The 26061-nt window shown below is 39.3% G+C and overlaps 2 protein-coding genes across 6 annotated transcripts; one reads left to right on the top strand and one right to left on the bottom strand.

Annotated features, from left to right (window-relative positions):
* The first annotated feature begins 835 nt into the window (after window positions 1–835).
* On the top strand, window positions 836–12567 carry znf410 (zinc finger protein 410). Of its 3 annotated transcripts, none has more exons than XM_058613944.1 (12): window positions 836–976; window positions 1277–1394; window positions 1478–1529; window positions 1622–1754; window positions 2919–3104; window positions 3989–4201; window positions 7189–7351; window positions 7779–7960; window positions 8483–8572; window positions 8728–8847; window positions 11078–11197; window positions 12228–12567. In XM_058613944.1, the coding sequence occupies exons 3-12, from the start codon at window positions 1497–1499 to the stop codon at window positions 12326–12328; spliced, it is 1341 nt and encodes a 446-aa protein (XP_058469927.1). In that variant the 5' UTR covers window positions 836–976; window positions 1277–1394; window positions 1478–1496; the 3' UTR covers window positions 12329–12567. The 3 variants fall into 3 exon arrangements, with proteins under 3 accessions (XP_058469927.1, XP_058469924.1, XP_058469926.1); XM_058613941.1 differs by having other exon boundaries at window positions 3980–4201; XM_058613943.1 differs by having other exon boundaries at window positions 877–976; window positions 1299–1394; window positions 3980–4201.
* Window positions 12546–23856, bottom strand: LOC131443884 (ectonucleoside triphosphate diphosphohydrolase 5-like). Of its 3 annotated transcripts, none has more exons than XM_058613946.1 (14): window positions 23825–23856; window positions 19214–19446; window positions 18997–19076; window positions 18670–18813; window positions 18073–18148; window positions 17536–17571; window positions 17128–17216; window positions 16609–16691; window positions 16251–16312; window positions 15761–15862; window positions 15071–15214; window positions 13958–14014; window positions 13659–13774; window positions 12546–13114 (listed from the first exon to the last, which is right to left on the bottom strand). In XM_058613946.1, exons 2-14 carry the CDS (start codon window positions 19443–19445, stop codon window positions 13031–13033), a joined length of 1305 nt encoding a protein of 434 aa, XP_058469929.1. In that variant the 5' UTR covers window position 19446; window positions 23825–23856; the 3' UTR covers window positions 12546–13030. The 3 variants fall into 3 exon arrangements, with proteins under 3 accessions (XP_058469929.1, XP_058469928.1, XP_058469930.1); XM_058613945.1 differs by lacking the exon at window positions 23825–23856 and adding an exon at window positions 23222–23654; XM_058613947.1 differs by lacking the exons at window positions 12546–13114; window positions 23825–23856 and adding an exon at window positions 23222–23659 and having other exon boundaries at window positions 13695–13816.
* Between the last annotated feature and the right edge of the window lie 2205 nt (window positions 23857–26061).

Raw genomic sequence — 26061 nt, 5'->3', positions numbered from 1 at the left:
TGAGACTTTGGAGGATTTACTAAAGCATCTGTCTCGTGTTTTTAAAACCTGAGGATACGAGATAATAATGAATAATGAATAAATTAAGATTGGAAATGGGATTGATGTAACATGCTCTGTGGCAATTTTTGTACATTTGTCCGCACAGACATTGCTTTTGTAATAAATGTGATAAGAAAGAAACCTTACATCTCTTATTTTAACATTCTCTGATCATCCAAGTTCAGGTAACATTAGGTTACTTTGTTAAGCCTTGAAAGGATGGGCAGTTAAAAATAAATCTGTGCTCTTTTAGCACTAATGGAGACGGTGGATTTTACCATATGTTAAGCCAGTGCACCTGTTTCTCTGCAGTAAAATGTTAATACAAGATACATTTAAGTACATCTACAAATGCCTTAGTCTTATGTTCATATATATGTATATGTATATATACATGTTTTAGATTGTATTTGTGTATTAACAGACAATGCACCAGTTACTGTAAGGTAGTCAGTGAAATAACTTGCAGTGAGTCTTAAGGGACTTATGGTAATTATGTTATATGTAATAATTTAATTAATGCATTGTGCTGATTCAGCTCTGTGATTTCCTTGTTTTTTCATAAAACAATAACAGTAGCTGAAGTACAATTTCTACTACTAGTACTACTAGTGCTACTACTCCGATGCAGTTTCAGCCCGACCTCTTGTGTCCGTTGTCTTGTAGTCCCTTCAGTAACTTTAGTAAATGTGTTTTACTTCCATGAATTACATGGCATATTTCCATGTGACTTTCTTTGCGTTAAGGTGTAGTTTACAGCCCCGAACACTGGGTGGCGTCGTTGATGTGGGATTCTATTGCGGGCAACGCGGAAATGTCCTAAAATTGTTCCATCCGTGTTTCCGTAGCACAAACCTCTTCTCCCACTCTGTTTTGTGACTGTTATTAAGCTGACTCTTCTCACACTGAATCCCACTTTCGCCACCAATACGAGGTAACTGAATTCGTTTCTTGTTACAGGGAATGTATTGTGGTTGAAACCGTGCTAATTGTACCGTCAGGGGTAAGACTTTAGAACCGGTATCTGATATTAACTGTGTTGTTAGCCCCGGTAGCTAGTTTTGGTAAGTGCTAACCCTGCTAGCTAAGTTGAGATGATAGTGTGTTATCTTCACTGTTTGTGTTTGGCTCACCTGAACTTAGCTGTAGCTACAATTAACTATACTGTTTCACCGGATAGTGCTTGTTATCAACTTGCTCAAAAGCTGAGAACATCGAATTCTGTGCTTGACAGCTTGACATTGTTTGACCACAAGAGCTTATGTGATGGTGTCGACTCGAAGATGACCTGCTGCTGCTACTTGAGTGTCTGACTCACTTAAAATCATCCACTTAAGCGGCTCAAGTTTGAGGTGAGTCGCGTTTTCATTAGATTTCAATCGTAGCACGTTTGGTTGCATGATGATGGAAATGGTGTTTTCCTGTTCTGCCACAGGTTGCACACAGGGTGACCAATGCTTTCAGATGAGCTTGACTCCAAACCAGAGGTAACCCTCACGTCCATGCTCCAGATGGCTGTTGTGACACACAGCACTGAATATGGCATGTTTTATATCTTACTGAGTGTTTCTCCTCTCAGCTGCTGGTGCAGTTTGTTCAGAACGCGTCCATCCCATTTGTTCAGGGTCTGGAAGACTCTGAGTCCAAACACTCATGTCTGCCTCTACTGACTCCAGCTCAGAACTCACTGTGCAGCCCGCTGGAGCTCACAGGTCAGCAGCTACTCTCTCATACAAGCACTGTCATCTTCACGAAATGTGTCAAAACTAGAGTTAGACTGTAGTGTGGTTGTACAAGGTACTGGCAGATGGGGCTGCAACTATCCTTTTTTATTTGTCACTAATGTCAAAAAATGTTGATTTAGTTTTCCCAAACCTTGTAATGATGATGTTCTCAAATGCCTTGTTTTGTCCACAACCCAAATTGATTAAGTTTCAATGATTTATTTGTTATATGGAGCAAAGAAACCAGAAAATATTCACATTTAAGAAGCTGAAAAATCAGAAATACTTGTTTTAATTCTTTGAAGACAAAAAAAAACACTCAAACTCAATAGTTGATGGTTAATTTAGTAGTCGATTAATGTCAATTAATCAACACTGACTTGCTGAGCCCACTGCTGTTTCCGTGATCCAGCCTGGGATCCAGCCTGGGATCTAAACAATCTGATAACACTGATAACAGGGCTGTGAAAAAACAGATTTTTAGCTGATTAAAAAAGGCTAGACAAAGTAAATTCTACTCTTTTATAATTCTACAATCTCTTAAGAATATGTTTAAAAATATACGTTATTGTCTGGAAACTGAAGTTTGTAAAGTGATCACTTTGCCAATGCTTCACCCAAGTCCAACAATCTTACATCATGAATCGTTTACAATCTTCACTTTTCAGCCAAAAAAAAAGGTTCTTATAAGGAAAATAAAACAGCAAAGATCCTGACATCAAGTGTAGTCTAACTGGAAAAGTCTCTAATGTCTTCAGAGTCAGGAAACAAACAAGGGTGGGGATTTGAGTCACTCACAGAATGTTGTGCACTCCAAGACTCTGCTTCATGTCACTGCAAGAAAAAACATGACACTTGAAGCAAACATCTGGTTGTTTACACTTTTCAACTCCTTTTGTGCATCTTATCAAAAGTATCAAAGGCATTTTCAGAATCTACTTTGTTTACGTTCCATTCCTTTTGACGGAAATTAGCATGAAAGGGAATCATGTCCCTTTCATGCTAATTTCTGTTAGAAAACACCAAATAGAAAGAAAATATGAACCAACTCCAGCTCCACATAAATCATCACCCACATTTGAAGAACTGTTTGCAAATACAATGCACTAGTTTGTCAGGTGATACACCAACAAACTCTAATTCTGTTCCCAGATGGAGGCCTGAGTCATGAGCCTGAGAGGTCTCCTTCCCTGTCAGAGTTCGGAGGTGTGTCAGAGAGAAACCCCCTCGTGATCCAGGCACACTCTCATTCACGGGCCTCACCTAGCCCTCCGCACATCCTCCATGATTTACAACAGTCAGACGGCACTTCCTACGTCCTGCTGAATTTGGCAAAAGGTAAAGAAACACCAGTCTGACAATCCCACCTACCAAGCACTAATAACAACAGTATTTTTGTATTTATATATATATATATATATTTATACTCTGGAACTCTTTTTCTCTTGTGCATCTATTTATTTTGGAAGCAAGTATATAAGTAAATAATTTCCCTAAGGGGATTAATAAAGTATAAGATTTAGATTTAGATTCAGATTTTAAGTAACAATATGTTTTCTAGCTCAAATGAAAAAAAAAACTGTAAAACTAAGTGAAATATGAAATGATAATGAAAACAAGTCTGCAGCAGTCTAAGCAGAAACCTGATGTTATTCCATTGTGATGAGTCACAGTGATGAATTGTGTTCTGATGAATTGTAATAAAAGTGAGCAAAATCTAATCTTGTGCCCGTACTCTGTGTCTTGCTCTGCTACCTGATTCTTCACGCTGCACTAAAAAGAAATGGAGTGACACATTTTCATGGAAGAAAAAGTGAATTATTTTGGCTGGAAGAAATGATCCTTGGCAGGCACATTCTCGTGGTTTATGAGCCTCTGGCAGGAGAGAAAAAAATTAATTTTCGTCTCTTGACATGAACCTTTTTGTGTGTTGGGAGTTATGTGGAGCATAGAAAAGACTTTGTTGCAGACAGAAACATTTTTGTGTTGCGTTACTCTGAAATCCTGAATTAGAGAGTGTTTTTCTGTGAATATTTGTGGGTCTGTTTTCCACTCGTCTCTCAGTCTTTCAGGGTGAAGAGCATCAGTTGTTGACAATAATGTTTTAATTTAGAAATGTCACCTTGAGGGGCTCACGCCATTGATGATCTTGCAGAGTTTTTATTTTTCCTTGAATATCTAATTTCCTGCCTCTGCCTTTTCTTCCTTCTGAGGCATCACAGCCTCCTCAGAGTCCCTGATCTTTGCCGCAGATGGCACTGGGGAGGATGACGATGAGGGGGTCTCATCGGGGGACTACGGGATAGATGGCAGTGCTCCCTGGTATCTGCGAGTACAGGAGCTGGCACATGACAGCCTGATTGCTGCTACGAGGGCACAGCTTGCGAGAGATGCCAAGGCCAGCCAGGATGCCAGAGCTTCAAGTGTCAGTAACGGTAAAGTCACATTGTCTTATTAGCACATACAGAGATGCTTATAGATGACTTTCACGCTGGAAAGCAAAGCTAAATAAGTTACTCCTAAAACAGTATTACGCTACGTTACTGTAATAGTCATCGTCTGTGATGGAACAATTTCATGTTTTAGAAAAAGAGTATGGGGAGAACAATGAAAATGAATCCTGTTTCTGGTAAGCAGTGTATTTTCTGTGCTTAGATAACTACTTACTGCAGGCAGACAAAGAAGAAAAAACAAGGTCAGCAATGAGAGAAAATGCAGTGTAATCAGTTCTCACGGAAACTCTGTTAACACTTCTCGTCTTATTCCTCTAAATCAAAATCATTTTGTAGCTTTGTCAAAAGGGATTTACAAGTCTGGTTGCAACTATCCGCTTTATACATAAACGTCACAGTTTGGTGGAACATTAATCATTCTTCAGTCAGTACATATTGGTGCTCTGGGTCTGACGATGTAATGTACATTTATATGGCTAATGCAGACTTGAGAGGAGCTGTGAGGCTGCATCCATTAGAAGAACAGACTCAGGTTAGATGAGCTGTAACCGAAGACGGGACGTAGGTGGTCAAGTGATCAAGTAGCAGGAACAGTGCTATATGAATGATAATAGAATAGCAACATAATCACTTTGTTGCCAGCGTACCACTGTCATTTCTGCATGCTAAATATGAATCAATACCCAGCAGACAGTTGGGTAAGCACAATGACAGGAAACAATGGTGTGTCATCTTTAAAAAAAAAAAAAAAACACTGATTAAAAAGTTTAAGAAACACTGTAACAAAGAAGCTAATTCTTAAAATACCACATTCATTCATTCATTCATTCATTCATTCATACAATACATTTTTTTAATCATAGCTGCTCAGAAATAGCCCTGATAGCTGTTCACCAAAGTTTTTGATTTTGAACTGTGTAGGTTAATTAGCCTCCCTCACACATAAGAAATGAAAATATTGTTCTCTCATGGACACAGTGGGCCCTTTGCTCAGCAGCCATTTTGGCAGGTCAAACAAGGGCAATTACAGGTGTACAGAAATCAATAATGGCTGTGTTCCATTTAGCTTTGCCACTTTCAGGCTACATGCGGTGTCACCATCACTCTGTTCTGACTTTCATAAACTGAACAGAGCCATTGTTAATGTGATTTCCCCATTGTCGGGCTAACAAAGGATTACTTTATCTTATCAGTAACACATTTGCTTCTCCTGCTAAAACAAGTGAAAATGGCAGCTGTGCATAGGACTCATCCTCTGGCGTCAAAATAATCTGACACATATTTCATCACATCAGAATCACATCGGTAACTTTAATGATGGTAACTTAGTGAGAAGTACCCACACCTTCAACTCAGTTCAAATCACCTGAGCACAGATAGCTTTAATCTGATCTAAGACGGAGACGATGTTGCCACAGCAAACACCAACGCAGAAAGCTTTAGGAGTACTTCACCACTTATTTTAAGTTCACTCCACAGGAGGTCCTGTAGATGAAGAGTTCAGCCATGACATTTCTGATCTTTGAAACTCTTCTGAGTCAAATTGCAGCTTCAGGTCCTGGTTATAAAAAGTGAGAATATGAAAGCAAAGATTTCTCTTTCTTATTTGTCCTCAGTTGACTTTTTCTTTTATCCCAACCTGGTTCTGTTTTTCTTAAATTCTTATTTGTAGTATTGTTGTGCTTTTGTCATTTAACATTTATGTGTTTAAAAAAAAACAATGAATCTTTCACTCCAGACAGAAAGTCTTTTACTGATAAGAGCACCTCTTTCCTGGGTTACTGAGAAAGTCAACAGTCTGTAACTGTTTGGTAGAGAGGGAGGTTAAGGTTTGCATGAGTCATTCTTCATCATGTCATGGACATGTAAGCAAGTGTGTGTGTCTCATGGCATGAGAACAGTGTGGACCTGAATGCTTGACTCCTGCGATGAGGGGACTTTTTATGCTGTGAGCCACATTTTACTTCCTTGGTTTGTGTCCACTTGTCCCCCAACAGGGACAAGCCACTGCAAATCAATACAGAGTTGTCCTGATTGATTTATTTTATCCTGCGGTGACACATTTATATGCTGCTGGCAGTGGTCACATCAAGGATGCCAGTATCTCCATCCACTGGGATCATGAGCTCACTGACTGTTTGCATGAGTATGGCAATGCTGTGATCTGTTGTGCCTTTCACAGTCACTGTATATATTCATTCCATCAAACATTTGTTGAATATCTGAAATTGTGTTCATCTTGTTCACCTTTATTTTCACGTCATCTGTCATTTTTCCCCTTGTTATTTCTTTGTTAAAGGAATATTCAGAACTCAGAAGTGTTTCGGACCAACCCTGTGTAATAATGCAGCCCATTTCATGTTGAAGTGGACCATTAGACATGTGTTCTTTTTCTGTCACCATGTGATTTCCTCACATTTATCCTTGACCTCATTATATTGAGGTCAAGGTAAATTAAGGTCAAATAAGAGTAGTGAGGAAAAAGGACCTTTTTTTCTTCTTCCCTCTCAGCTCATTCTCAACTCGAGGAGCAGACTTTAGGGAGGAAATAAAATGCTTAAAATACTTTATGCATTGTTAAATTAAATGTCTGCATCAGGCAGAAACTGGTTTCAGTCTGAGACCGAAACTCCTGCTTGAGTCACTGTAATTGCTTCCCTCCTGCTGGCTTGCATTAGATTAACCAAGTTTCCTTCAGCACTGGTGAATCAGTTAGAACCATGTTACTGCAGACATGCTCGAAACAAAATTGGAACTGTTAAAGGCATTTCAAGCCAGTCCTTGCAGGTTAAAAGAGAGTGATTGCATTCAGCTTTGTGTTGCTTTTCTTCTGGCTGTGAAAGTTCAGCAGTTCTCGGTCCATACCTGATGATTAGCTTTTATGCAGCCAGGCTCCAGAGGCAGGCCACCTGGAACTCCTGGATTGTTTTCTGCGTGGCCTCGCTCATTTTACTCTTCCGGTTGCCTAGGTGACCACACACACAGATTGACGGCAGACGGGGACCAGCGGGAGCCCCTGCCTCCTCGGACCAACCGCCCCCTCTCCAAACAAATCCTCCGCTGCTCATTTGAGGGCTGCTGCAGGACGTTCACCTGGCCGGCTCATCTCAAATATCACCTGAAAACACACAGGTAACACAAACACACATCCTTGTACAGCATGTGAGGACCAGCCAAAATGTCCCCACATATTTATACTGTAAGCCTGCATACATCAAAAAAAACACAGATTTATTTTAAGAAGGTGTTCAAGAGAAAAAAGTGTTATTTAATTAACTTCCACAATGAAAATTGCAAATTGAAAACTTTTACTTATAGCAGTTATAGCTGCTGCTTCCCACTGATTGTTTGTGATGGAGGCAGTCAGACGGAGGAGAAACATAGCTGAGCTGTTAGACAGAAGCGTGTACTTGTGCTGCAGGAGCGCTGTTGACATCAGGGTAGGGAATCTATTTGTGGTTGCCCTGTCTGACATTGCTGTGGGCTGTTGCAAATGAAACATGTGCAGAGGAAACACAGACATTTGTGTTGGTTTTTTTTGGTTTATCTCGGCTCCCAGGAATGACCGAATGTTCAGGTGCGGCGCGGAAGGCTGCGGGAAGAGTTTCTACGTGCTGCAGAGGCTGCAGGTTCACATGAGGACGCACAACGGCGAGAAGCCCTTCATCTGCAAGGAGAAGAACTGTGGCAAAAAGTTCACCACCGCTGGAAACTTGAAGAACCACAGGCGCATACACACAGGTGGGGGAAAGCGGGATGATGCTGTGTATAAGAAGCATGATCACGGGAGAGGCAATAACTCAGGCCATTTGACTCTGCTCATTTAATGCTTCCTTGGTGCAGTCAAGGCTGGAGATTTGAGGAGTCAGCATCACTGGCGCCTCCATTTCACTGCTGGAAAGTAACAGTACTCTGTCATATTTTATTCAGGTGACATTAAGTTTTTTTGATGGCCCGTTCCACAGTCTTCTTCTACCCAGGGACCAGTTATCAGACCAGTTCCATTGTAGTGTTTTGCCCATACGTCTGCTAGGACAGCTCTTTATGAGCCATGATATCTACTTATATTACATATTTTATATTCTCATGCGTCAAAGTAAGCTCCGCTATCACCAAGATCTTTTATAAACAAAAACGAAAACTGCTGCCTTTCTAACATTTTCACACCAGCTACGATGGTGCAGTTCTGCTGTAATAAATTTGCATCATTAAGTTTTTATATTATAGATTGTGTGTGTTCATTTGGGTGTTGGCTGTTTCCAGGGGAGAAACCTTTTCTGTGTGAAGCAGATGGCTGCGGGCGATCCTTTGCAGAGTATTCCAGTCTACGGAAACACATGCTCGTACATTCTGGTGAGTGGCACACAGAGTACAGCTGGCCACCTTTTTTAGTAATTAGTGTGCAACAGATACCGTACAACATGATGTGCCTTAAAGAGATGCATCCTCTTTAAGTTCAGAGGCGACCTGAACATAGCACATCCCTTCTGTGTGTGTGTGTTTCTCAGGTGAGAAGCCTCATCACTGTGGAATCTGTGGGAAGACGTTCTCTCAGTCCGGCAGCAGAAACGTCCACATGAGGAAGAGACATGGAGAGGAGGGACTCGGCAGTGACAGCAGAGAAACGGGTCAGTCTCTGGCTACAGCCATAGTCTTTCTTTAAATTTTAAATTTTGTGTTTTTAGCTCCATATCAGAAGTCTTACACAGTCATTCATACAAACAATGTCTGTCATATGACTATTCAGGTGCAGTGGGCATGCACATGCCTGTGGAAACTGGAAGTAGATTCTCTCCTAGAGTTGTTTTCTTACATTCAAAAAAGTAGTTTAATGAGAAACAACAATTTCCTGACAAGGTCAGTGTTTATGCCAGAAAGTGTTGTAAAGAGGTAACAAACACACACAAACTTAAACTTTATTGTACAAGATTCTTAGTGGAACATTCATTCAGGCATAATGTATTCACTCGCCCCTTATACTAATCCTTAACCCTTATTTTAACCCTAACACTAAAACCAAGGCTTTACCCTCAATAAGCCCTTTAAAGTTATGAGAACAAACCATAATGTCCTCACAACAATAGTTTTGAGTGAAAACCTTCTTATAGCCTACTCCAGACATGTACACATGCACACAGTGTGGTTTCCATGACTTCAGAGGACATCACATTGATTCATTCATTTCCTGGAGAGACTCACGCACAGTGTAATAATTCACACTATGGGGACTTTGTGTCTCTATAAAGAAGACGAGTCCCCATAATGTGACTGTGTAAACACGTATAGGTCCCCACAACACACACATACTTTCCCTACTCCCTTACCCAAACGTGTATAGGGGGGAATAGCAGGATCAATGGGGAATAAAGTTAATTGTTTAATGTCATCAACAAGTGATTTAAAAGTATGGACAGACCCGCTTCATTTCATAAACGCGACAAATGAAATCAGTCTCTGTCAGATGTTGACACATTTTATTATATATTTTTTAGGTTTCTTTGCAGCTGATGAACTGTTTGGTAGCTTTCCAGCACTGTTAAGGACACTGCTGTATTCAGAGTACAGTAGATGTAGTGGATTCACAAACAAAAGCACCTGCTCTTTGAACCTCCCCGTGATCAGATGGGTCAAAGCTTCCTGTCACACTGCAGATTTAGTTGTAAAGCTGCAGAGGTGTTGTTCTGTCAGATCACTTGATTTCCATAATGCTGAAGGGTTCTTATTGATTTATTCATCAATACACCCAAGAAAAAAAAATCCCGCTTACTGTTCTTTTAAAGAGTAATCTAAGTGGCAGGAACTGTTGTCATGTTGTAAGAGCTCATGGTCATGTTGGTTCTCACACTGTTAGAAGTACAAGAACACACACACTCACAGTAGGAATATGCTAATCCACGGATTATTATTATCTAGCTTTAAGCAGTCCATACATTTTAAAATGTTGCATACTTACCTTTAGGAACATTTCTTAAATTATTAATGACTTTGAGCAAAAATGTGAACGATCTATTATTTTCAGGGCCAGCAGCGGAGTCGTGTTAGACTGCTCATATCTTTGGGAAAGCAGAGAGATGCAGAAGCCATCCTGTAAGGTTTCTTTTCCCAGGGTCAGATTTATCTGGAAAGTGTGTAATTGACAAGATTAAGTGGCACAACAATTCAAACTCATGTCCTCAAGCTTTATCTTGCTTTATTTACATGTGTTTTTCTTTTTTTTTCTTGCCTTCACCTCACAACACGCCGAGATAAACAAGTTGCTAGTCTTGTCTTACTTCCAGTTTCGGCATCTCTTCAGGTTAAAAACATTTTAATGACCTCTTTAATTCCAACATGTGGTCCAAATCAGTTTAAATTAGTCTTGTGTTTAGTTTGCGATGCTGAGTGGAACAAGAGCGGACAGTGTTTTGCCTCCTCGTCACTTCTGTGTAACAGCAGGAAAGCACCGCTGCTGAAAAAGGAAACGCTGCCAAAGCTCTAATTATAAACAGCTGATTTATTCGGGTCATCCTCCCCAAAGAGGCTGGTCTTTTGTTAAGCAGAGCAAAGGAAGATTCAGCTCTTCAGCAGAGGGGTAGTTTCTGTGTTATTTATACATTACAGACTTCATGTTTCCTTGTTAAATAGACCAATGGGATCGGTAGACTAGCCACCTAGACTCCTTAAACCCAAAGAACTCACAAAAACAGGTCAGAAAGTAGTAATAATAATGCACATTTCTAGATGTGATTGTTAATTAAAGATTCAAAACCAACTTCAAACTCTGATGTTGGCTCATATCAAAATCAAGTGTGTGTCATTCTTCACATCTTTCTTATCTTGTGTTGATTTCTTTTTCCCCCCTTTGCTTGCCTCCATCAGGAGAAGCTCTGACACAAAGCAGCTTGCTGGAGGCTGACGGTGAGAATGGAGACAGTATGGTCACCATGACGACAACCGTGGAACCCTTGAATCTCCATCACGCTATGCTAAGATCGCCAGGTAGGCGTTTACACGTGTGTGACGGAGAAAAGACGAGACACCAGACTTAAAAAAGACTTTGCCGTGAAACCTTACCATTAACGTCAGTGTTGCTGAGTCAGCTTGTGGTGTTGCTAATGTCCCGTTAAGTGTTTTTCAATGACTATTTGTGTGACTCTCAGTTTCTTTTCAGTGTTCAGCATTGTTTGTGTGGACTTTAAAGACTGTCATTATGAGCTCAGGACGTCATGAATGACAAACTGCCTCTGTAGTTGTGATATTTTTTGGTGAATCAGATGCATTATTGTTAATTACTCTTATTTCTTGTGTCGTGGATGTTCAGCTGTTCTGCTTTTACATTTAATTATACACTGCTTTTGTTTTTACTTCCCATCAGTGTTTTTATTTTCAACTAAAAAGGATTAATTGAGTATGTGTTTGGGGAAACTCAGGCACGTATACCCACCTCACCTGTTATCAGGTACACAGGACACAAAGTGCCTGGTGTGCTGTTGTAGCTCATCTGCTTCAAAGTTTGACATGTTATTCCAGAGATGGTGTTTTGCATACCTTGGTTGAATGACTTAATGGTTTAGTTAAGCTACTGTTGCATTTTTATTCTATTATCTCAAACCACTCTGGTCATTCTCCTCTGACTCCTTTTTGCACCGACAACTGCTGCTCACTGGATATTTTCTCTTTTTTTTTGATGCACTATTTTTGTAAACCCCAGAGATGTTTGTGCAATAAAATCCCAGTGGATCAGCAGTTTCTGAAATACTAAGACCAGCCCAGCTGGCACCAACAACCACATTCTAAGTCACTTAAATCCCTTCATTCTAATGCTCAGTTAGAACTTCAGCAGGTCGTCTTGACTACGTCTAAATGGGATTTAGTTGCTGCTGTGTGATTGGCTGATATTTGTGGAGCAGGTGTACCTAATAAAGTAAACAGACAGTCCTGAAAAGGGAGGGTTGGGTCAGCAGCCATGTCACCAGGTGATTTCCTGTCTTAACTAGCCTTTGTGCTGTTGTCTCCCCCCCCCCCTTAGGCTCGGCAGACTCGGTGGTCGTCCTCTCTCAGCCACACGAGCTGGTGACCATGACGACCGAAGGCCATGCATATGGAGAAGACGTGGTGGCATTGCTGTAGTCTGCAGTGACAAATGTCAAACACTGCTGGACCTGTACCCAGTGGACTAAACCTCAACATGCGTCTATAAATAGATTAACAGCTGAGTTTAACCCCTGTAGATATTTGTAATTAGCAACCAATGATGCTTTTATTTTGAAAAGTGTGCAGGGCAGAGGGCAAACGACCCTTTTTCCTCAAGTTTTTGAAAACAAATACTCCCAAAGAGACACTGAGACGGGTTTTAAAAAGTTTATGATAATATAAAGACCATACTGCATAATAATTGTAAACAGAAGTCGGAGGTTGAAATACACTGAGGCACTTATTCTTTCCCAAAACTGTGCTGCCCTCATTATCCTTATTAGTAATGATAAAACATTTGCCATTAAAAACTGCTGAAGTACAGTGTATCATATTGTAAACACTGGTCTTGCACAGCACAACCAGCCAAGTTTATGACCCTGATATCAAAGCTGCATAAACTGAGTCTGTAACATTTTTCACTCCAAATGTCAACGTCCAGTGCAAGAAACAGTTCTCATTTATAGCTCACTGTAATAATGAGATGAATTGCATTTTAAAAGAAATGAGCAATTACCCCTGAGGTTGGTTCGGCCCATATGCAGCAGCAGCAGCAGCAGCAGCATGGGACTGTGAGATAAGGTTCGTACCATTATATGTTGTTTGTCAATGAGCACCACTTAAATCAGCAGCTGTTACTCAGTGGATCTTCAGGTTGTAGAAGTGGTCAAACATGGCGCCCAGTGCCCAGCTCGCCTCCACGTTGTTGACTTTCTTGGACAGCTACAAGAGAGGGGGACAAAGCCCAACACCAAATCACTCAAATGCCTTTTGTATTTATTAAATAAAAAAAAAAAAAAAACATCACCACTTTTGTGCAGAATTTCCCTTTTTTTAAATGAACTCGCGGATATTTAATGAATGGACGCACTAATGTAGCTGTTAGTACATTTTAAACAGCACTTGCTGTTGCCATGGTAGCCATGTTTGGATTGAGACAACTCCTTAAATTATGGGGTGACGGTGACATGACAATGTTTAGTGGCAGAGCCACACACAGACGGGCTTAGTCTGAACAAGTCAATAAACGACGTGTCATTGTCTCTTTATGCTGGATCAGTTTAAATGAAAACAAATACTCTACTCGTCTACATACATTAACTGGTCTTTAATGTGACGCCATGAGTCTGAGCTATACAGCTTTGAACATGGATAGTTGATTTTCTTTTTTTTTTTAATGCCTTGCAACCAGTTTCTTTCATTTGCATCATTAGGCTTAAGGCCATACAGCCCATTGATTGTGAGTGTGTGTGAACTAATGTCTCACCTGCAGCACTGTGTTCTCCTTAAAGCCAAATCCATCCTTGAGCAGACAAGTGATGTAGGCCATGTCCATACACAGGAAGGGGCTTATGGGAGGATACTTGGTCATCTTATTGCACACTGAGCAGAGAAGAGAAGAGTCATGTTGGGATGATCAGTCATCTGTATTCGGGTGAGGAGATGATGCAGGATTTCAGATAGCAGCGAGGACGCAAGTGCAGACAACGGAGATGCACACTGTGTGTCAAGTACAGAGAGCTGCACGTCTGCCATAGTAAGAGAGCGTCGCTTTGCCCAGCTCACCTTCTTTAGCCCTCTTCTTGAAGTCTCTGACCTCCAGCCTCCCTCCTTGGTCCCCACCTGCAACAGCACTGTTGCATTTAAAACCTCATACTATTCATTAAAAGAAGAGCACATTTACATGCACATTATGACAATAGTAACTGAGGCTGAATCAATTGGGTTAAACATGTAATTGTGAATTTCTCACTTCTCTTAGGCCACCATTACATATGTTGTTTTAGTAATACTATATTGATGATACAGTATAATTGTTTATCCAGCATTTTATTTGAACACATCCAGAAAATATGGGAAAATATGGGAAACATGTCTGCATTTCTATAGGTTTAAGTGCTGAATATTTAGTGTGATCTACTTGAAGTAGAACCCTAATTAATGTTACAGGTAAAACGTGTATTTAACTATTTCAGACATGCTTGAGCGTCACATACAAATGTTGTTTGAGTTAAACTCATCGACAGCTCAGTTTGTTAATATTTAAGACCACATTTCAGTCACATCATTCCAATTCAAATTCCAATGATTTCCCAGACATAAAAAACAACACAGCTGGTGGTGCCCAAAGACTTTTGCATAGTATTATACTGTAAAGTATGATCAATAATATATTTTCATAATACATAAATCTTATCAGATGTTGAGCGTTGCTTCCCAAAAAAGGTTTTCCACAAACTAAAGCTGTTTGAACCACACACAAAACCACTGCTACAATGAGCAAATAATAAAGAACATAATCATATTAAAGAAGCAGAAATTACATAAACCGATAATCACAATTGTTGGCAATTCATTTAGTAGTTAATTGTTGCAGCACCCATTTAAAAAAATTGAATAAATAAAATTAAACGGCAGCCTTTGCAATTTGCTAATAGCCTTGTTTTAAATTTAATTTTGAAAACCATCAATTGTTTAAACCTAACCCTGTTTACTTTGGACAGGCAGAGGGCAGCGGTTTCTCTCATACCGACACACATAGAGCTCATTAATTCACTGAGACATACGCACAGATGACGCGCGTCTGTGTCGAGCACTGGAATGGGTATTAACATCTTGCTGGCTCCATATAATTATGTAAGGTGAGTGCAGAGTGTGTGTGTGTGTGTGTGTGCTCACCGATAAGGCCTGCATCCACAGCTCTGTCAAAGTAATAGGAGAATGCATAGAAAACGTTGCTGTCTTGCAGCTCATACGGCTGATGAATAATGTCCTTCACCACCTTAAGTACTTCTTGATAACAAAGCTTGAATCCTGTCTCACCTGGGGAAGGAAAGAAAAATGGAATCAATTATGCCTCTTATGTCGGGGCAGCATTTTGAAACGATGGTCATTTGAAGTGTTTGCCAATGTCACCGCTTAATGTTTTATTCTGGTCAAAACATGTCACATCATCTCATTTATAGTAGGTTATGCTTACTATGTTACTATGTACAGTTGTTTGATGATAATAGGGCTGAAGGATTTTGGATTAAAGGATTGCGATTTTGATTCATTGTTCAGTCCTGGATGATAATTACGAAAAAAGCTTGACAAATATGTAAGACTGACGAAATGCCTTAGTTAAGGAACTTGTCCAAGATATTAAAAATGATACTTATTGGAATAAAGGGTAGGATTAGATAGGTTAATACTTCTTCCCACTCCTTTTCGGACATTTCAGTGTCAGTATTTACTCTAAGGGTAATATTGTTTTTTTTTTGCTGCGTTCAAAATAAATTACAATCACTCACTTCATCTATTAATTTACACTGGATGTCTGCTCAAACCATAGGGAATTAAAGGGCAAATTTTCGGGTTTCTTCTTACCCTCAGGGTCACCGCTCACTTGATAGATCAGACCTCCAAAGCTCCATTCATCCCTGAACTTCTTTGGCAGACAGGAACTTTTGAAAATGCGCCACTCCAACCCTGTGAGAGATATTACAGAGATGACTTTTTTTTTATCTCCTCACAGGCTCAGTGGCCACTACGGTCTACAACTGATCTGAAAACCCGATTGTCACCAAGACAATTTTCTCTGAAGCCTATCAATGATTCATCTCATGCAATCACTTGGGTTGTTTATCAGTGGGAGGACTTGACATACATCCCACAGACACATCTTTCTCTTGTATAACCTTTACGCATTTGCTGAACTAGACGGGAAGCAACATAACAAAAAGAGGGTGCGCTTGTCGAACTGACTCACTCTTGTGTCCCAGTTATCCTTCAGTCACACACACACACACACACACACAATGAGCAACACTGACCCACAGCTCACAGCGATGGAGCAGCTTTTCTTAACGTAACGTACCTTCAGCACCCAGAGCACCCAGAGTAGCCAGACGAGCTGCCATCAGTCCATTTCCTAGGTAACTAGATGAAGACAAAAAGGTTGTTACGCAGTTAGAAAACCAACCAGAAACAGAGTGTGTGCGTAACAAGGCAGTCGTTCTAAAAATATCCCCATCATTTCAACACGAATGACGACACAAAACAAAAACACATCCTGAGCAGTTAAAACAAGATCACACGCAACTGAACCGCAGTTCTAGATACTGTAAACATACATATTTATATATAAATATATCACTTATGACTATTTAAAGATGAAATAAATGCCATTATAATTCAAATGTAGACTCCAGGTGTTTCACTGACACATGCTTTACCTGTAAGTGTACAACTGAAACGTTGAGTTGAAGATGTCAAAGCTGACGATGTAATCAGCGACGGGAACACTTTCAATTGTTTTCTACAATAGAATGTGAAGGACACAGTGGATTAGTGATGAGACAGAATGGTTCTTTTTGTTAACACGAAGATAAATTGCTTAAAGCTACAGTTCAGAAACCGTAGCTGATTTGTTGCTGTTGTTAATATTAACTGCCTATTATCTCTCTGCCTCTGTTTGAACAGAAAAAAATGTGTTATTTGTTTGCAGCGTCCTTCTGAAAACAGGCTCTGTCAAGCAATACTATCAGACCTGATTAAGGAGCAGGTGAAGTAGTGTTTATATTGTCAAACTGCTGAAGAACCAGGTTGTTTTAGGAGTAGAACATTAGTAGTAGTAACAGTAGCATCCATCTGTCCTGAATGGTTTGTGTGTAATATTGACATTTGTTATAATTTAACAGTTACGCACTACAGCTTTAACGTTCAAAAATGTTTAAATAATTATAATAACAGACCTGTAGTTTTGGCAGGAAAGTGATCTGTGTAGATCCACCTCCCAGATCCAATATTCCCACCGTTTTCTTGGTTTGTGCGTTCAAGTGACCTGAAAAAATGTTCTTACTTTATACAGCAGCTACAGCAGAGAGGAGATTATCAGTTGTACCTTAGATGGTATCTTCAAAAGGCTTTGTTGACACGCGCGCACACACACACACACACACACAAACGACTCAAACGTATGAAATCGTGACAGAGGGCTAGATAAAGATCAGATAGATCCACTATGAAATCACAGCTGTGAACAATCTGCCTCTATAATAAGACACAAGACAATTTTAGACACAAGGTTAAATTTGCATGTACAGTAGCTGAGCTCGGGGAGCAGGAAACAAATATTCAGTGTTGTCGCAGACGGCACTTACCAGTCAGAAAATTCAAAGACATCCAAGCCAGGATTCCTGCATTCACAAAATTTGTAAACAAGCAAACCAAGACACGGCAAACAGTCATTTCAGGTGGAACCACACACAAGTTCATTTGAGAAAAGCTGATAACTAATTTTCGCAGTAATTACAACGGGCTATAGTGTACACAAACACGTGTGCGAGTAAAGAGCTATAATTCCACAAAGTTGAAGTGCTGACAAATCAATTACACTATGGCACAACAGACAGTAACATTTTCCACCAGGATAATTACAGTCTTTTAAGGTCACCACCACTCGGTGATGGAAAGCAATTTGAGTTTTGGAAGTGTCATCAAAAAGACAGCAATAATCTACAGCAATTTAGCTAAATGTCTGCAGTAAACAAATGTTCTAGATAGAAATTGCAGCGCAGACTAAAAGTGGAGCAGAAGCCTCGGCGATGGCTCCTTCAAAGCACTGCAGGGGGAGCGTAAGGGGCTGCAATAACTGACAAATATCTGGCTTGTCGCGACAGAAGGTGGGCAGGCGGTACCTTCATTAGTGCCATTCATTATAGTCACGCTGTTGTCTGGGACCAAAAAGGGAGACTCATCAAACACATGTTGAACCTGAGGAGGAAGAGGAGAAGGGAGGAGGAGTAGAGTGAGAGCACGGGGGAGGCGAGGGAAGCAGCAGAGCAATGACTTTAATGTGATCTACTGTAATGGCAGCTCATCCAGAGGTGCCCTCCACTTGAAGGGATTAATTATTTCCCCCAGGGGGATTAATAAAGTATCATTTATCTTCCAAGGTGCCCCAGGGCCAACCATTACTATCTTATCCCCTCTATGAGAGCCATCCACACTAAGCTGCCTGCACGCTGATAACAATACTTTTCCTCTTGTCTTTCTACCACCTGCAGTTTTATCCTGCTCCTTCTCTGGATAAGAAGTTTCCCTGTGAAGTGTCTGATAATGCAGCTCCTAACAGCTCCCTCGTGATACTGTACTCTTCTTAAAACTCACCCCTTCTTTAATTTCCAGTGATTATTTTGAATTATCTTGAATGATTTTAACACTTTTACACATACACATGTTCTAATCTTTATCCTTATTAGTATTACTATACTGTTGTCTTTGCACATTTTCACCTGGTCCAGAAGAGCCTGAGATTTCTCTGCCGCCAGCAGCCGGAGTCCAGCGGTGGCTCTGAGGACCACAGGAGTTCTCTTCCACTCCAGGCGAGGCACAGTCCTCTTTGCCACCTTCAACAGCAACCTCACCGTGTGTCCAGCCTTTAAAAACACGGGACAATGCCCACAACACTGTTTTGATTTTCTCACCTCCTACTCCCTTTCATTACCAACGTGATTCCCCACTGAGGGAGACGACCGGCTACGTTTCCGAAGACAACACAGAGCCAGCAGAACGTTTCTCTTCGGCTCAATATAATTGATTAGATTTGACAATGAACTCACCATTTCGGGGGAGTCAGCATATGCTGACAAACCAGGCTTAATGGAGTGGAACATCTCATTGTCCAAAACAGGCAGTTTCTCTAAAGAAAAAATAAAAATAAAAATACAACATCCAACCCCTTCAAAATATGCAACAGCTATTAAAAAGCAGAGAGACGTAAATCTGTTTAGCACACAGAATATATCAAGTATCATCTATGAAGGTGCTGAGCATTACCTGAGTCACTCTGGATGAAGGTGTAAACATGGATACGTGTTCCTGTGCTACCAGCATCAAACATCACAGCATAAAAGATGCGGCTGTGGTTCGCCGGCCGGCTGAGGCTGGGAAGGACGCCGCCGATGTTGTTGGTCAAGTCCAGAAGAGACGTCCTGACCTGGGCTCGGCTCAGTCTCGTGAAAGTCAGGAGGACCAAGAGTAGAAGTGGCACAGTGGGCTTCATCTTCATTCTAGAGAATCAGCAAACAAAAACAAAATGTTCTTGTCAACTGATGTGTTACTGTATTATTTAATTACACTGCTCACAGCTCTAACTCTTGCACTCCAGTACTGGGAGATGTTAAATTACTGCCAAGAAAAGCAGCAGAGGCACGAGAAGCAATCAAGTTATTTACACCAGGTCATTTGGCCACGCCTCTTTGACTCTCTAACCAACCACAGGGACACGTCCCAAAATCAGCCTCTCTCCCTGCTGAGTCAACCCCCACAGATGAGTGAGAAAACATCACATTCTGGACTTAAACTGTTGGACGAGTTCAATCGATACACGGCAGCTCAAGCATGTCTCAACATCTCTCTGCAAAACTCTGACATCTAATGAGGGGGAATGTGATGTTTTAAAAGCCCCAGTTAAGCACTGCTCTGTGGGAAACTCTTGCCAGGGCTTTGTCACCCCGATTGCAGAGGAAATTAGGTGACAGGGGACATTTCACTCAACATCATTTACTGCCTGCAAACTCCAATTTAAATGTTAAATTCCAGGCATTTAATGTGTCTGGAGAAAGTTACAAAAAGATTATAGACATGCTACAAGTGGACACGAATGGTCTGGGACCCAAGCTCTGCCCCTTTATGTGTTAATTATTTAAAATTGAAATGTATTAGAAACAAAGAGACACTATTTAAGAAAGGGGGATTGTTGATAATCAATGAATTCCTGAGGGCTTTATTTGCCTACTCTATACAGTGTATACTCCCCTGAGAGACTTTTTAAAATGTGGTTTGTATATTTCCTTATTTGAAGGTCCAGTGTGTAAGAATTAGTGAGCCTGCAGACTGAAACAAATGAAGGACTCCTCTGCTAAATGCTCCCTTTGTGTAATAAGAAAGTGGCCTCCGTACGAGAAGTATCTTCAATTTCTGCCAACGAACCCTCCTACATGTTTCACACTGGACCTTTGAAGCAACTTTCTGCTTCAAAAACATGCGACAAATAATCGCCGTCAGTTTTAATACGAACCTAAAAATGTCTTCAAATGTTAGGTTCAACTAAAATATCACACCTCTGCATAAATATCTACTGCACACATACAAAAGTTATTATTAATATTCAGATATGAAATGAAAGTTAATTGATGCCAGCATCTGAAAACAGGACACAAGACACATGCAAGTAAGTCACATTGTGGAAATAGTGACTGACAAACAGTATTTATCAGTCAAAACTCTATTAACAGAACATTTGATCTATGTGTTATATTATCTTATGTTTTAGTAGATAGATTTGGCTTTAAAATGTATTATTGGATATCGGCAAATATGATGTTAATTTCACTACAGAAGAGACTTAATGAACTCTGTTACGTAAATATTAAATATATTAAAACGTAAATACTGGTATCAATTATCGGCACATCAGCAAAAAGTCTGATTACATGCATCCCTAGTTTTAGCCTGATCTTTCCAAGAATCCGTCCTACATGACACTCACCCATGATGATTTAAACCAGTGTAGCATGAATGGAAACTGTTAGTATGAAGATATACAACTGTAATGTTGATATATTTAACAGTCAACCGGCTGTGATGCATTGGAGCCGTGTCGGCTAAAAGGGGCACTATGTTATACTCGGCACTTCCCTTTGACTGAAGGAGAATTTATACGGTTTCCCTGCAGAGCATTACTCTAACTAGAGCTACACCTCGTGTGTTTTTCTATGACCGATCTATAATATTTAGAAATAAGGACAGCTGATTGTTTTTCAATATGTTTGCCCAGGTTTCTATTTTCCCCTTCATCTGATAAAATATATGATGTTTAATCACAAATTAACTATTATTGCACCACACACATATGGTCTCCAACACGCATTTTGAGTCTGCAGTAAATAAAATACACAAAAAAAAACCTAAACTTTGTTAAATTAACTTCAGGTTGACGAAATGAAATTTTAATGCACTTATCAACATCTATCAAGTAGAACAAACGTGTAAGCTTACATAATTAATTAAGGGGTCGCCACAGAGGACCGTTTGCCTCCATCATGTCCTCTCCCTTGTGTCCCTTTTCTGTTACACCAACTGTCCTCATGTCCTCTTTCACAACATCAATGAACCAACCTTCTTTGTGGTTTTCCTCTTTTCCTCCTGCCTGACAGCTCTATCCTCAACATCCTTTTTCCAATATAATCACTATCTCTCCTCTGCATGAGACCAGACCATCACAACATGCCATCTCTTACTTAATTTCCAAAGCATTCAACCTGAGTGGTCTGCCCAATTTAGTAGTATATTTTATTTTTCTAACAGGTGTTCTATCCTCAGTAAAGTCCACAACAGGGTTGATACACAGGCAGAGTATAGTATTTAAAGAACTTGAGCTTTGGCGAGTGTTAAGATGTATTGTGGCTAGTTTGGTGACATGTTATGAATAGCTTGAGGGTATTATCTTCTTGTTTTGCTGTTAATGTTTATAATATTTAGGGTTGAGAATATTTTGACACGGTCTTGAGATGTGTATTCAGTGAACAATTAGTACACATGTTCTTTCCTTGCTGTAATAAATATTAGAAAGATGTAATTTGCTTAGTTTTGACAGCTTAATCACATTCTGGTTATTGTTGTTTTTAATTAGTGTTTAAATGTGTCAGCAATCTTGCCCTTTAATCCCTCTCCAGGTTTATCCAACGACAAGACATTAAAAGAGTAAGAACACTGTGACTGTGGTAACTGTGCAATACAGCATCATCACACTTAGATTGGACAATTTGTTTTTTTTTTGTAAAAGGCTGTCACTAACTATTAAATAAAATAAAATCATAATTTGAAGGTTAAGTGTGGGCTCAATTCAAATCAGAGCTGTATTCGTTCCACTGGGGTCAGACAGTGGAACAATCTGGATGAGGAGATGAAAAAATCAGCAAAACTGAGTGTATTTAAAAAGAAGTATGTAGAGATGACTATTAATCGATACAGACTGACACAGAAAGAAAATATGACAAAGGTCAGAGACAGAAATTTGTAGACACTGGGGGAAACGGTGCAACGGCGCGATGGAACACCATGGACACATGAACATACACACATGGAGTCTGAGTTGACTGTCTAGAGCTAGACTATATCTCTGAGTGCTACCGGATGCTGAAACATGTTTTTTTTGTCAAAATGTCATTAAAAAAAAAAAAAAAAAAAAAAGCAAAATAAAAAAAAAAAAAAAAAAAGGAAATGAAATGTATGATGATAATGGGGCGGGACTAGTTAAGCTTTGCTTCTCCCGCTTTCCCTTTCAGTTATGTATATTGTGTGAACTGCAATGTTATGTGATGAGTGATCTAAATGTCATGACCGAAATAAATAAATAAATAAATAAAATAAATAATAAATAAATTTTAGGTATACTTTCTTATAATTGGTGTCTGTGTGCTTTGTGACCCGTCTGCTGTGATGTTAAACTGAAACGACCCTGTTTATTAATGAATTCATTAAATAACTTATGTACAGTGGTGCGTTCACTGGCCGGCTCCTCCTCGACTCGGTCCTCAGTAAATCATGAAAATCATTGGGTCACGTGACTTCACTTGCCGGCTGAAGTTTGATAACGTGCTAATTAGCTAACGTTAGCTGCCGGAGACACAGCAACTTTCTCGAAGAACTACAATTAGGAAACGACATTTAGATTAGGCGAGTATCTTCCAAGCCACACTGTCAGTAGTAAAACACACACGACACACGATATGTAAACAAGTTAAGGCGTTTCCTGAACGCAACACTCAAAGCCAGGCTCACCATGACGTTCGGCTAACTGACAGACACACGACGCCGCTTCCTGTCAGGACTGACTGACTCCGCGTGACGTCACCAGCACCGTTAAACTTGTCTATGCAGCTTTGTCAGTGCAGGCATTTTTAATATTTAATCGTCAAGTTTGTCTGTTGGGAATTACTATTACAGATGTATGTGACGTCATTTTGACAAGTTGTAATTTCATTGTGACTAGTATGAATTGTAGTTGGAGATATCTGTGACGACATTCTTACTAGTCAGAATATCTACAATTAACTGCCACAGAATTGTAGATATCTCTAATTCCAGTCGAACTTGAATTGTAGATATCTATAATGACGAACCTCATATACAGGAATGGCAAAAGTGATAGTAAAGACTGAATTGCAGATTTGAAACTGTGGTTTTTACCAGTAAAAGTTGACACAGATATCTACTACAATATAGATATAGATAACTACAATTAATACTAGTCTCATCTCAATGAAATTACAGCTCATCAAAATCACATCACAGATATATGTAGCGTTAAATTCTAGATAGTCAAACTTAACGTTGAAATGTTAAAACAGCTTTGCAATATCAGGACATTAAAAACAAACAAACCGCTGACTGCAGGACACGTGCTTGCTTGCTTGCTTCCTGACTGACCACCCCCACACACACACACACAATGTGCTGCATTCGTGGTCACTCGGGTAAAACGTCCATGGAGCAGGATTTTATTTACTGCCAGCATTGTGCACTGCCAGGGTGCAGCAAAGCTAAACTATAATGAAGAAAACTACTTTATCGTAATGAGGGCAAAAATTTGATAATGTGAAGATGTTCGGGGACCAATGTTCACTTCCCACCTTTTTTAACAGTAACTTTCACATACAAATGCACATTTTTAAATATGACATTTTTATCTCATTTTGGACGACATACTAAACAATGACATTTTTGTCAAATTGTCAACGACATTCTATACTATGACTTGTTTGAGTGATTTTGGACGACATACTATACTATGACTTTTTTGAGTGATTTTGGACGACATACTATACTATGACTTTTTTGAGTGATTTTGGACGACATGCTATACTATGACTTTTTTGACTGATTTTGGACAACATACTATACTATGACTTTTTGGCAGATTTTGGACGACATACTATACTATGACTATTTTGACCAATTTTGGACGACAAACTATACTACAACTTTTTTGACCGATTTTGGACGACATACTATACTATGACTTTTTGGACCGATTTTGGACGACATACTATACTATGACTTTTTTCACTAATTTTGGACAACATACTATACTATGACTTTTTTGACCGATTTTGGACGACATACTATACAATGACTTTTTTGACCGATTTTGGACAACATACTATACTATGACTTTTTTCACTGATTTTGGACGACATACTATACTATAACTTTTTGGTCCGATTTTGGACAACATACTATACTATGACTTTTTTCACTAATTTTGGACGAGGTACTATACTATGAATTTTTTGAGTGATTTTGGACAACATACTATACTATGACTTTTTTCACTAATTTTGGACGAGGTACTATACTATGAATTTTTTGACCGATTTTGGACGACATACTTTACAATGACTTTTTTGACCGATTTTGGACAACATACTATACTATGACTTTTTTGACTGATTTTGGACGACATACTATACTATAACTTTTTGGACCGATTTTGGACAACATACTATACTATGACTTTTTTCACTAATTTTGGACGAGGTACTATACTATGAATTTTTTGAGTGATTTTGGACAACATACTATAGTATGACTTTTTTGAGTGATTTTGGACGACATACTATACTATGACTTTTTTGAGTGATTTTGGACGACATACTATACTATGACTTTTTTGAGTGATTTTGGACGACATACTATACTATTACTTTTTGGACCGATTTTGGACAACATACTATACTATGACTTTTTTCACTAATTTTGGACGACGTACTATACTATGAATTTTTTGAGTGATTTTGTACGACATACTATACTATAACTCTTTGGACCGATTTTGGACAACATACTATACTATGACTTTTTTCACTAATTTTGGACGACGTACTATACTATGAATTTTTTGAGTGATTTTGGACAACATACTATAGTATGACTTTTTTGAGTGATTTTGGACGACATACCATACTATGACTTTTTTGACCAATTTTGGACGACATACTATACTATGACCTTTTTGACCGATTTTGGACGACATACTATACTATGACTTTTTTCACTAATTTTGGACAACATACTATAGTATGACTTTTTTCACTAATTTTGGACAACATACTATACTATGACCTTTTTGACCAATTTTGGACGACATACTATACTATGACCTTTTTGACCAATTTTGGACGACATACTATACTATGACTTTTTTCACTAATTTTGGACGACATACTATACTATGACTTTTTTGACCAATTTTGGACGACATACTATACTATGACTTTTTTGACTGATTTTGGACGACATACTATACTATAACTTTCTGGACCGATTTTGGACAACATACTATACTATGACTTTTTTGACTGATTTTGGACGACATACTATACTATAACTTTCTGGACCGATTTTGGACAACATACTATACTATGACTTTTTTCACTAATTTTGGACGACATACTATACTATGAATTTTTTGAGGGATTTTGGACAACATACTATAGTATGACCTTTTTGACCAATTTTGGACGACATACTATACTATGACCTTTTTGACCAATTTTGGACGACATACTATACTATGACCTTTTTGACCGATTTTGGACGACATACTATACTATGACTTT

Source organism: Solea solea, chromosome 17 (assembly GCF_958295425.1).
Source record: "Solea solea chromosome 17, fSolSol10.1, whole genome shotgun sequence".
Taxonomy (NCBI): Eukaryota; Metazoa; Chordata; class Actinopteri; order Pleuronectiformes; family Soleidae; genus Solea; species Solea solea.
The sequence above is the reverse complement of the archived record's forward strand: the minus strand, read 5'-3'. Positions and strand labels throughout refer to the sequence as shown.

Coding starts and splice junctions, on each gene's coding strand:
- LOC131443884 (XM_058613946.1), bottom strand. CDS start 19,445: ATGAAGATGAAGCCCACTGTGCCACTTCTACTCTTGGTCCTCCTGACT. Junction 16,313..16,608: donor TTTCAGTTGTACACTTACAG/GTAAAGCATGTG, acceptor GTCTTCATCTAG/TTACCTAGGAAATGGACTGA. Junction 13,775..13,957: donor CAAGAAGAGGGCTAAAGAAG/GTGAGCTGGGCA, acceptor TTCTCTGCTCAG/TGTGCAATAAGATGACCAAG.
- znf410 (XM_058613941.1), top strand. CDS start 1,497: ATGCTTTCAGATGAGCTTGACTCCAAACCAGAG. Junction 7,961..8,482: donor CCACAGGCGCATACACACAG/GTGGGGGAAAGC, acceptor GGCTGTTTCCAG/GGGAGAAACCTTTTCTGTGT. Junction 8,848..11,077: donor CAGTGACAGCAGAGAAACGG/GTCAGTCTCTGG, acceptor TGCCTCCATCAG/GAGAAGCTCTGACACAAAGC.